Below are 12,867 nucleotides of genomic sequence, written 5' to 3' on the forward strand. Positions count from 1 at the left end.
AGGGTTCGGATCCCATGTGGAGACCAGTTCCCGCTCACTGGCTGAGCGCGGTGCAGGCGCAACACCAAGGGTTGCGGTCCCGTTGCCAGTCCCCGGTGCGGGCTCAACGCCGAGGGTTGCGATCCCGTTACCGGTCAGTAAAAAAAAAGACAAAAAGGAAAAAACAAACAAACAAACAAACAATTCTCTTCACAAAGCCAATTCCAGAATGACAGAAGAAGCATCTATGCTACAATAATAGTAGGGGACCTGAACACACCTCTCTCAGCACTGGACATATCATCTAGCCAACAAATCAACAGAATAAAGAAATCTAGGGGCATCAGAGGTGGTTATCAGAGTGGGATGGGGAGAGATTTAATAACAGGCATAAAGTATTAGTATGACTTGTAATAATGTATATGCTAACAATACTGATTTGATCAACGTACATCAATGCTGAACCCCAAAAATATGTATAAATTGATTCAATAATTAGTATGACTTGTAATAATGTATATGCTAACAATACTGATTTGATCAACGTACATCAATGTTGAACCCCAAAAATATGTATAATTGATTGATTCAATTGAACCCCAAAAATATGTATAATTGATTGATTCAATAAAAAAAAATAAGAAAAAAGAAAACCCAACAATTAAATCATCTTTTTCATGCACAAACTCTCCCTTAGACATCATAACTTACACAGGCAGTTTAGGAGCTTGGCTGGACAAAGGGCAAGCTTCTCTGCAAGTCCACAGGGGTGTTCAGGTCTGTGCTAGTTCCTGAACACCCCTTCTCCCTCACTGTCATTGATTCTTGCCTCCTTTCAAAGAGACTTCTAACATTGCATAATAAGGCAGCAGTGTGGAATAAGCATTTGCTCAACTCATTTCCTGAAACAGGATTTGATTTATAGTAACTGCCAATACCTATGTCATATTTACTATATATCAAGCAACTCTATGCATTATCCATTTAACCCTTGAAGGACCCTGAGGCAGGTGATACTGCTATTTCACAAATGAGGAAACTAACACAACGATCACCTTACATCAAAGAGCTGTAAGTGCACAATTCATTACTGAATTTTATTTTGCAACAATTCTTTTATGGTAAGAAAAGTATTTTCACCCTTCCTTTGAGGGAGAAGAGAAAGCTTTCTAAATAAATTTTAAAAAAATCTTTTCAATGAAGAACAATAGAAATTGCTTACTGGTCATTCCACATGGCATGCAATTCAATCTAGTTCCATAGATGCCAAGAAGTCAGTTCCAAAGAACTGGACCACGTACCTGTTGAGAATACACTCAATGTGCATGCACTGTATGCATTTTGTGTGCAGGCATGGTAGGTACTCAATTTAGGAGGACTTTTATATCTTTCAGTTTGATTTTAACTTTCCATTACAATTGATTAACAGATACTCTCTCTTTAATCATAATGCTCAGGATCTATGATCGAAAGGATAAATACTTTTGTACTCAGAGACTATTAATTTTCACAGTCTCACAAAGAGGTCTCAGCTTTGGATAAAGAAGATCGAAGTAACTTGTCCAGTGCAATTGACAGATGCAGTGCCAAAAGCAGAACGAGCTCCCTGGATTGCCTAAACCAAAGGCGGTGACCACTCACTATGTCTCACATGTAGATGTTCCAAAGTTATTATTAACATTCTTTGGAAACATAGTTCTTGGAAAAGACTTTAAACCGTGACTGCTGAAAGGCATTTTGCAACTATTGCCCAGTTACAATATTTTTTCAAGTTTAGTCTGTGAGTCAAATCCCTGTCTTCCTTCACACCTCCAAGGGTATTATGAAACTTCTTAAACTGAGTTCTTTGGGAACATGTAAGAGCCATGCATGAATATGGAAGAAATCACTAGCTTACTTGTTTTAAGACAGATTCTAAATTCTTTTACTTTTGCAAGACTATATAAAAAAATAGGAGTAGATTAGCTATTAGAAAGTATTCAAACACTTGTGTCACAGCAAATAATGAATTTATTAAATAAGGATACCATTTGCTCCTTTAAATGACATTAATATTTGTGAATAAAATATTTTAATTCTAATTCTGAATTTCATTTGCATTAAGTACAAACTATACATCTGTTCCAAAAATTTTTGCCTGGTACATCATTGGTGTTCAGTAAATAATAAAGAAAAGAATATGTAAATAACTTAACTAAAACTGAAAACAGGTAAACTATAAATAATTTAGATTTCATTTCAGATCATTTAATTATCTCTTCTTGCAAACCACAAGATGTACATAATTCATATACAGTAATAATTATTCTTAACACTATAAAAAGTATGCATAACCCTTACAAATACCTTCCATTCCCCTATAGTATGTATAATCTACCTAAACTGAAGGAAGTTAGATAATACTGACACCCATTTATTCAACAGATCCTCACTAAGTATCTATTCACAGCATGCTTTTGTGGTTTTGTTCTTTTACTCAACAGACATTAAACAAAATCCATTTGTTCTTTTATTATTCATTCATTCAACACGTACGTGGGGATACAGTGATGAACAAATCCCACCCTCACAGAGTTTAAATCCCAGTTAGACTTTTCTCTGAATTTATATGATGAGGAATCCAAGGTGCTGAGAGCCATTAACTCAAGGCAGCACACGAATCAGGAGCAACTTGAGAGTGGGAGCCACGTCTTTTGACTTCGTATCTAGAGCTCATGATTCCTCTTTCTCTGTACCATTTTAGCTTCCACTTGGCAATTAAAAAGCTATTTATTTTGAATAAGATACCCATGTATGTGTTAAAAAAGAATTTAAACAGTAAAAAGGGGATAGATACATAGATAGTTCTCAACCTAGCTAGATATGTTCCCTTCAATGTGTGATATGCTCCCTTTTTATGCGTGATAGTTTCCTAAACATGTTGTTCTACGCCTTGTTTAGAAATATGGATTAGACATCATTCTATATTAGTATCTACAGATATGCCTCAGTCTTTAAATGGCTGTGTAGTATTTTCCACGGTAGGGATGCACCATAACTTATCGACCAATTCCCTATTGATAGAATTAAGTCCGATTTTTCTTGTTATGCTGTAAGGATTATATTTTTCTTTCTGGCTTTCAAGTACAAGGATATACATAGGACAAATTCCCAGAACTAGAATTTTTGCATCAGATGTATATGTATATCTGTCTCTTCAAACTGCTCTCCTAGCAAAACTGAAAGGGCCCATGCCTCTATATTTTGATCCATATTAGTCTTATTAAACTTTGTAACATTTTCCAATTTCTTTTATGGCACTTCAGCTTTTTTTTGGGGGGGGGGGTTACATTTTTCTTAAACTACTCTCACCAATTAGTCTTATTAAACTTTGTAACATTTTCCAATTTCTTTTATGGCACTTCAGCTTTTTTTTTTTGGGGGGGGGGTTACATTTTTCTTAAACTACTCTCACCATTTTACACCTGAACTCTATCATCAATATACTTCGGAGGTTAAAATATCTGTGTTGCAGTACATGATATCACCAATAGATGGCACTCTCCCAACACACTAGTTGTCCCATCAAGAAAATTCCTGAATTTTAAAGTTTAAGATCAAGACTTTAAGTCTTTATGTTCAATTTACTTACGATTAAGTCTAATTATTTTAACAACTTATCAATGGTCTAGTTATTTTAACAATATAACCACAGACACAGATTCCTCAGTACTCTAGATTCCAGTGTTCAAATGTGTCTAATTTTCTTTAGTTTGCAGATCAATAGCTTTCTGTTTTCATGAGATAACAGCACAACCTAAATATCTTGTAATTTATAGGTACTTTTCCAGATAATTTGAATATATATTTTTAAGAATAGCAATAAGTATAAACATTAAAAACTCATTTTATATTAAGTGCCAGTAATCACCAACAGTTTTATTAACCGAGAATTATTGACTTGCTTTAATTCATTAGTTCATTGAATATATATTGTTATTTATTATGCCCACCAATGTGTCTCCCCAGATGTGATGACACACTGAATCTAATCTTGCTATACTCACTGTTAGCTCTAAAACTGTAGTTTTTCTCTTAGCACAACAATGCATGAGAAAATTTTAAAATCTCACTTTTAATTCTTTACTTTGTTATTACTTTTATATTTTAAGGGATACTATTTATTTAAGATCTGCTTTGAGATATTGAGGAGAAAGGGACTTGAGTAACACTGAAGTGGTTAGAATACAGATGCTGGAGCCAGGATGCCTGAATTTGGATCTGCCACTTACCAGTATGACTGTGCCGGTAACTTTCTGTGCCTGAGATCTTCTTCCAGAAAAAAGAGCTAACTGTACACCTAGCATGGCTCAGAGACTTAAATATCTTAATACATGAAAAGCATTTTGAACAGTGCCTGACACTGTGCTATATTTATGTCATTTTTTCATTATAACTGAGACCCAGAAAAACCAAGCAACAAAAAATTCATATTCCAATGAACTCCATATCCACCAAAGATCTCAAAGCTCTGACAACTCTGATTTCCTTTTAGCATGGCACTAAAAATTCCCCGAAAGATCAAACAATGACCACCCTCTCTCATTTGTGATATGGATACAGTGGCTTGTTTTCCTGACTTGGTTTTCCAAACAGCTTCGTCTCTCAGAGGCTGGCATGAAAAGAGCTCAGATTGGAGGGTCCTCCCGAAGCGGGTCAGCCACCAAATCCATTTTAAGATGTGGGCAGGATCAGAGAGTACTGTATGTAAAGGCGAAGGAGAGGAAGAGGAAGCAGGAGTGGGAATAGGGCAGAAGAGGCCTCCAGAGGTCTAGAATGGGGGAGGCCGTCGGTCCACGACCCTTTTGACAAACTGCTGTCACATCAGCAGTGATGTCACCACTAATCTAGAACTTTCTCCTAATTTAGCTTGACTTTTGACCTCTCAGGCTTTGGCTGAGGACTGAAATGGGATCCTAAGCAGCCCCAGAAATGTACTGAATTAGACAATTATGCAATTCTCCCCATGGAAAGCTACCCTGACACAATCCATCACCCTCCACTCATTTCCCCTGTATGTGGTACCAATCCACAAGATGCCATCTAATTTCAGAGAACGCTCCTACCTCCTACACCTACCAGCATTCTCGGATGCAGTTGCTGTTTTAGCAAGAATTAGTGCCCATGACCTACTGGATCAGAAGTGTGAAAGCTTGCTCCAGAGCCAAATCTTTACTTTACACTGCACTTTAATGCTTGAAGCTGATGACAAGTGGTGCAATTTATTCCTCAAATTCATCCAGCACTGTTTCCATCAGTAACTAATTGTTCCCCAAAGCAGCGCTGCACTCCTAGGGAAACTGGCGGGCTCAGTGTCTGACAGTCTGGGATTAGTCCAATGCTTAGATTGACCTTTACACTGCACTTTAATGCTTGAAGCTGATGACAAGTGGTGCAATTTATTCCTCAAATTCGTCCAGCACTGTTTCCATCAGTAACTAATTGTTCCCCAAAGCAGCGCTGCACTCCTAGGGAAACTGGCGGGCTCAGTGTCTGACAGGCTGGGATTAGTCCAATGCTTAGATTGACAAATAGACAATGTAGTCCTTCTCAACTATCAAGATATCCAGGAACAGCATATTTAAAAGGTTCAATGGCAGAAATCATGAGCAATACTAGCTTTAAAACTCACACGTTCTTTGCTTCCTCTTTGAAGAATTAATGACTACTAACATTAAAGTAGATTTTAATAAAATAAAGTCAGATACTATAGATGTCTCTAGAGCCTTGCCAGTGCAGTTTGAGGACCAGCAGCAGGGGTATCACTTTGGTGTTTGTTAGAAATGCAGAATTCTGCCCTCCATCCCCATCCCCTACAACCTAGGAACCAGAATCTGTTTTTTCATAAGATCCCAGGTAATTCACATACCCATTAATGTTTATGAAGTAGTGGTCTAGAACAGAAATTTTTATATTGATAGCTATTATTTCTACACCTGTCTATCCTGAATTTGTATTCAGATGCTATTAGGTAATTGTATATTTTATAAGATGCTTGGATTTTAGTTACATTTGAAAATGCATTTCATTTGAGACACCTAGCAGGAGTAAATATAGCTATTAGCATCTTCTGAAAGCCTACCATGTGTTAAGCACTATTTTAAGTGTTCATATACTAACTTATTTAATTTTCACAACAACCCTGTGAGATAGGCGATATCTTTTCACATGAGGAAACTGAGGCACAGAGAGACAACAAAACAAAGTCATGGAGATAAGAAGCTGCCAAAAACAGGATTCAAAGGCAGGCAAGCTGGTTCCAGAGCCCATGTGCTAACTCCTATGTTCTGGTTCCTCTTAGTTACTATATTCCAGCACAAAGGTACTCAACAGGAGATGGTGTAGTGCAGGTATGACTAAAAGATCAGGTACTTCTCAAGGGAATGACAGCTAGTCACAGGACCTCTGGAAATATAGTTTAACACCACCATGTTCTTCTCTATGGATTCAGAATAGATGATCCCTAAGTCTAGTTCTAGACCCATAATTTTGGTGGTATATAAGAAATGCTCTTTCTGGAGTGCCTAACTAATTCCTATACTCCAATTGATCTTAGAACAGTGGTTTTTAACATGTGTTTCCTGGAACCCTGGGTCCTTCAAGAGCCTAAATAGTTCTCCGCCATCAGTCCCTCCCAGTATCTTTGATATTAATGAATTTATAAACTGGAGGTTAAAAGAGCAATTCAGTTCACAAAAGACTACCATTGTTTAAAAAAAAAGATTGAAAATCACTGATTTGAGGATTTGGCTAGCAATGATGCTAATCTTTTTTTTGTTGTTGTTAAATTTGGCATGTGGTACCATTTTCCCCTCATATCTTGTCCTCTCCTAAAAATATAATATAGTATATATTTTGTCACATGTATTTGTTCAAATTTACACTTAAAAATGTTTCCTAAAATCTGCTGAAAATAATTGATGCAATATTCTAAAATGTATATTTTTAGAATAGATTTCATATTCAAAATAGAATTCATATTTAGAATATTGGTACGTTATTTTAAAATTCATTTCTCATAGCAAAAGACTTGAATACATTTTTAAAAACCTAGTCAATTAAATTTGGTTGTGAAAAGCACTGGCTTATCAGATTCACAGGCAGGGAATATTTAATATCACAGGATCAGGTTAGGAACAGAATAAAATATAAATACATGCAGAGCCTTTCATAAAGGAGTTTTTCATAACTACAACCATAACCCAAACGTCAGGGATATTAAAGAATATGAAGAAAACACCTACGCACAAATAAGAGGACATGCAGAGCCTTTCATAAAGGAGTTTTTCATAACTACAACCATAACCCAAACGTCAGGGATGTAAAAGAATATGAAGAAAACACCTACGCACAAATAAGAGGAAGTGTCCAACAAAGGATATGATAAACAAATTCACTGACAAAGAAATACAAAACACCTCTAACATGGAAAAGATGCTCAAACTCCATAGAAATAAGGGAGATGCATATAAAATTCCCTCTCGCCCATCTGATAAAAGTTATTTTAAAGATAAAATATCCGAAGGTAAAAGGGAATGAAGAAATGGGCATTTTGAACACTGTCAATGTGAGTGTAAATTTTTATTTTCAGGGAGTAATATAGTAAATTTAAAGTATACACCCTTCTCGACCTCATATTTTTACTTGTAGGAATTTTCTTACTGAGGTACTCTTGTAGGTACGTACATTGAGGTTCATTGAAGTGTCATTTATAATAGTAAAATCAGGACTGGGTGGGATGGGGCAGGGGAGGTTGGGGGAGAGACAACCTGGATGCCCAGCACTACAGGTGGCTAAATAAACCATGGCACATCCATCAAACAGATTCTGTGCAGCCATGTAAAGGCTGCCATCTTTCACCCATTCCAAGATACCAAGCATTATAAAATGCATCCTGATATAACAGAGTTACAATGTGAAAAACATGGCTGGTGGCCACTGTTAGATGTCATCAATTGTCAGACAACCCCAATTTCAGAGATGCTGAAGTGCAAAGTGAAAACAGTGTGCCTTGAACTGACGATACAGACTTCAGTTTTAAATATTCTCTTAAATGTAAATAATATAACTAACTCATATAAACATATAATAATAGTTAATGTGTAGGAAAAAGACTAGGATGATAAAAACCCAACTGTCAGCTGTGAATGTCTTTAAGGAGCAAAATTCAACTGTGATGCAGTAAGTAGGTAGAAGGGGACACAATATCTGTGATTATCTTAATTCTTTAGAGAATGTATATATTGTGTTTGAAAAAAATAAGCAATAAAAAACACTGCATAAGCAAAAAAAGGTTGAGTGGTAGAGCCTTGGCAGAGGATGACTCGAGCCTGCTTACTGAGTTTTCACATTCCTCTCCCTGTCTCATCTGCCTCCAGGGCCTGAGACAACAGTCATGCTAATAATCATACCCTGGTCTACCCACATCCTCCCAGTCCTCAACAACCCAACCAGATAGAAGCAGATCCGTCTTACAGTGAGCTGCACAGGGCAAGGCCATTTTCCGCTGTCAGGCAGCTGCTGCGGGCAGGGCTGGATTCCAGACTCAGCCCGCCTGGCCCCAGAACCCACTTTCTTTCCAGTTCCGGGCTGCTATCACTGCCATCTACTGCTTTATGCATCTGCTCTTTAACCTTTGCTATTCATTTTCTTTTCATGGCATTTTAAATGATTTTCTTTCTCATGCTACATTGGTTTTAAGTTATTTCTAAGCCGGAAAGCTAATTCATTTAATAGCTTGAAAGAAACATTCTGAGTTAATAAAAAATTAATACACTTCCCCTTTTCAAGGAAGGTCCCCTCTTGACCATTCTAAGAATATATTTATTATAAGCTCCTTCACTTTATTTCCGCACATGATTTTTCTAGCACAAGTCAATTTTATAAAATGATATATCCAACACTTGCGAGTGCTGTCCTTTAATGAAAAGTAGCTACGACGTAAGAAGAGAAATAAGCCATCAGTGCACAACCCAATAGTCATCCAACAGCCCCACTGGGAAGGCTGGAGTCAGCACTGTCCAGTCTTCCTCCAACACTAGGAGAGGGGACCGGACCACAGGCTGAGCCTGCCTCATTTTTCCAGTTTGACCAAAGGTTTAACCCCAGATCTAAAACTTGAAAGGAAAGGAGATTTGTTACAATACTTTTCTACTTTTTCCCCCTTCCCTTTTTGTTCTATCCCCTTTCTTATCTCTCTCAGATAAAGGTTGACATAAAACGGTGGGAAATCCTATTATGGTAATTGAAAGGTGGAGCCTTGAAGAGGTGATTGGACTGTAGGGCCATGCCTTATGAATAGATTAAAAATGGTGGTCAGGGGCATGGTTCTGAGGGCTTTAAAAGGAGAGGAGAGTCTGTCTGTCTCTCTTTCTCTGCTCTTTCTGCTTCCACCATCTTGCAATGTGAGACCCCTGGGTCACTGTCGCCACCACCAAGATGGACTTTGGACTTCCCAGCCTCAGAAACTGTAAGCAATAAATTTCATTTTCATTATAAATTACCCAGTTCCAAGTATTTTGTTATAAGCAACAAATATGAACTAAAACACCCATCACATTCCAACCAAACCCCTCTCTCTGTAGCCCCTGTCATTACATAAAACGCCCCACTAGCTTGCCTGTCCTTCATAAGCCTGGGGGTCTTCTTATATTCTTCCAATCTTCGCCTTTTCACATTTACTCTTCTGTCAAATCTACCCATTCCTTTCTACGTAACAGGTTTTAGACTCATGCTTTCTCACCAATTTCACCCACCAAAGCCCTGGACTAGTGACACTTCATTCTAGACTCCTCAATTCTAACCTTTCTACTTTTCAACTGACTTCATCCAAAGCAGTCTCCAGAATGTGATGATTGATTGATTACACCAATTAGCAGTGGCATGTCACCTCACTGGGGATGAACAGGGATTCCTATCAATGGACCTCGGGGCTCTCCACCACCCTGTTGAACTCCACCCTCTGTTCTTCCCAGCCTTATCCACGCCCTCTACTCCAGCCAAGCATGCCTAATTACCCTTCCCTGAACTTCCATCTCCCTCAGCTGCCTCTGAAGGTTAAGTTCATGTGAATCCTGAGGCATGGAACGACTCTGCCATGTGCCCGGCCATCACGTATTCCCTTGTCTAGTTAATGAATATATTCGGATATTAAATCTCCTACATATCAATGATATGCATCTTATTATTTCTCTCAGTATCTCACTTTAATTATTATTCTTTTATTTAATTATTTTGAAATGCTCAAGGAATCAATTTTTCTATTTTCCAACAGCTTACATTTTAGTCAAAAGGAAAACTTTGTAGTATTTATTTGGACATAGGTTGGCATCTCACAGTGAAACAACATACCATTTGATTCAGCTGGTCGTATACATCTTTTTTCTGAAGCATCCAGGACCATTGGATGGGTACAGAAGCAGTTATAAGAACCTTCCGTATTAATACACTGGCCATCGATACAACTGTTTGGGTCTTGACATTCATCCATATCTTAAAAGGAAAAGGAATTACCAAAAAAAAAAAAATCAGCAATTGGTTGTGCCGCATACATTTACCAAACTTTACACATTGCTAAATTTAGTCCAGATTCCAGAGGCTGCCAAATTTTAATTAACTACACATCATCATTCAAAAGAGAACGGCTCTGACCATAAAAATATAAGTTGCACTGATTGGAAAAACAATGTTGCTGCTGCTGCTGTCCGCATTAAATACAGAAAGAAAACATCTATGAACAGGACATGCTTAGAAATTGAAGATAAAATGCCTCTGTATGATACTTTCAAAATTATTTCCCTTTACTATGTTTTTTCTGCCTCGTGTATATGGTTTTCTGCTTAAGCATTAAAGTCTGGGTCAGAATTCAAAATGACTTTCACTTGCATGGTATGAGTGATGAAACAGGAGGTTCCACAGACAAAAAGAACACTTCAGTTATACTAGTGACCTGAATTATAATTCCACATTGAATATTAACACTTTGTTTGAAATCTGTTCAAATAGTAGTATGGAGGTTTTTTATTTTCTTAAAACTTGCTCAAGAAAAAGATCCATAAAAACATTTACACATCTTTTCAACACATGATTCAGATTCAAAGAAATTATTTTTACTACATAGCATTACTTATTTTTTTCCATCTGTATATTTTCACAGCACACCATACTATATCCTCTTAAAGCTTACCAAAGCACTGCAATTTCACAGGATCATAGTATGTCCCTTGCTTACAGTAGCATTCATAACCAGGCTGAGTGTTCAAACAGAAACCATTTTTGCAGATTTCTTGTCCAAAAAGCAGGCATTCATCTGCATCTATAGGGAAAAAATTGAGAAATACAAAAAGGAGCTAGCTTTGATCTTTCAGTTAAAAAGAAGAGTCTCAGCAATATTGAGCTTCAAGGGGATATTATATTATTTATATTCCAAAGAATCTTACAGACAGAAATATAAAATTCTTAAAGTTAGGTCTAATTAACAGACATAGAAACACAATCAGGCATGGTTTGTCTGTGCACTATTTAAGGAGCAATAAACAAATATATCAGAGAAGATATATTTATAAATATGGTTTCTGAGATGCTACCTCAATTTTGATTAAATAGTCTATGGCAAATCCAAGCCTAGAAAAGATGGCTGGTTGGATCTGAATCCAATCTTCTTCCAACCACTGATAGCACTACAAAGATACAGTGAGAAGGAAGTTATTTTTATATAAAAAAAATGGATGGCTTTATAGTGAAGTCAGGGCATTGTTCCATAATACGAAGTGAGATTTAACTATGTCCCTTCCAACCACTGATAGCACTACAAAGATACAGTGAGAAGGAAGTTATTTTTATATAAAAAAATGGATGGCTTTATAGTGAAGTCAGGGCATTGTTCCATAATACGAAGTGAGATTTAACTACGTCCGTGCAAAAATATAGTACGTGATATTTGTGAACTTGGAAACTATTCAACACATTTTACAAACCAAATCTTCTTGCTATTTAATCAGACTAAATCATATAAGTATTTGAAAAACACAAATGAAATTTCCTATCCAAGTACTAAATTATACCACATTATTCGAACACTAGTTTTCCAAAAATGAATGGACAATAAAAATGTTTTTATAGTCTTTTTTCCAGCCACTTAGTAGTTTTCAATATTAAACTATAAAGGAAAAAATAACAATAGTTTGTACATAAAAGGTGATAATATCTCCATCATGGAAATGTCAAAAGTGAGTGGTTAAAGAAGAAATATTCATACATGTGAACATTCACCAAAATTAAGAGGATGCACATTTATTTTAGAATTATATAATAGCAGCATTAAATACATAAAGCACAGCTACTTTTATTTTCTTTTCCATTCCTCATCATGAATATGTGGCCATGAATAAAAGGTCCTAGCAACAGTAGGATAAGTTCTAAAACAGCAAGAACCTTAGCTTTGTTGATGACCATAAAGACAAACAGAATGATGGTCAAATTTATATGGTCATAATTTATATGATTTCTAATAAACCTCTAGAATAAAAGAATAAATTTATTAAGTACCCACTAAGTACAGAATTTTGCATAAAGTACTTTCACAAATATTGTCTCATTTAAATCCCCATTATAACCTTTGTGACATTATTCCTATCTCAGAGATGAAGGGACAGAAGCTCAGAAGGTCAAGCAACCTCCCAACATCGCGCAACCTTAAGTTTCTGACTCTCAACCCCCCCACTCCACCCAGAATCCACAGGAACCTTCTTCCAAAGGTAGAATTAAGGACTTTGTAATCAGTTTCCACAGCTCAAAGGAGCTCTAATTCTGTGTAACCCAAGCCATGCTTTCACTTGAATGGCAGACATG

The 12,867-nt window shown here is 36.7% G+C and overlaps 1 protein-coding gene across 1 annotated transcript in view; it reads right to left on the bottom strand.

The window, feature by feature from the left end:
• Window positions 1-12,867, bottom strand: part of LTBP1 (latent transforming growth factor beta binding protein 1) — a gene marked incomplete at its 5' end in the record, with an annotated part of 173,896 nt that overhangs the window by 17,893 nt on the left and 143,136 nt on the right. The window contains 2 exons of the mRNA XM_008581059.1: window positions 10,369-10,509; window positions 11,204-11,332. Coding sequence (XP_008579281.1) covers window positions 10,369-10,509; window positions 11,204-11,332 — 270 coding nt within the window. The remainder of the gene's footprint in view (window positions 1-10,368; window positions 10,510-11,203; window positions 11,333-12,867) is intronic.

The sequence above is a fragment of the Galeopterus variegatus genome, unplaced genomic scaffold, assembly GCF_000696425.1.
Source record: "Galeopterus variegatus unplaced genomic scaffold, G_variegatus-3.0.2 Scaffold2244, whole genome shotgun sequence".
Classification (NCBI taxonomy): domain Eukaryota; kingdom Metazoa; phylum Chordata; class Mammalia; order Dermoptera; family Cynocephalidae; genus Galeopterus; species Galeopterus variegatus.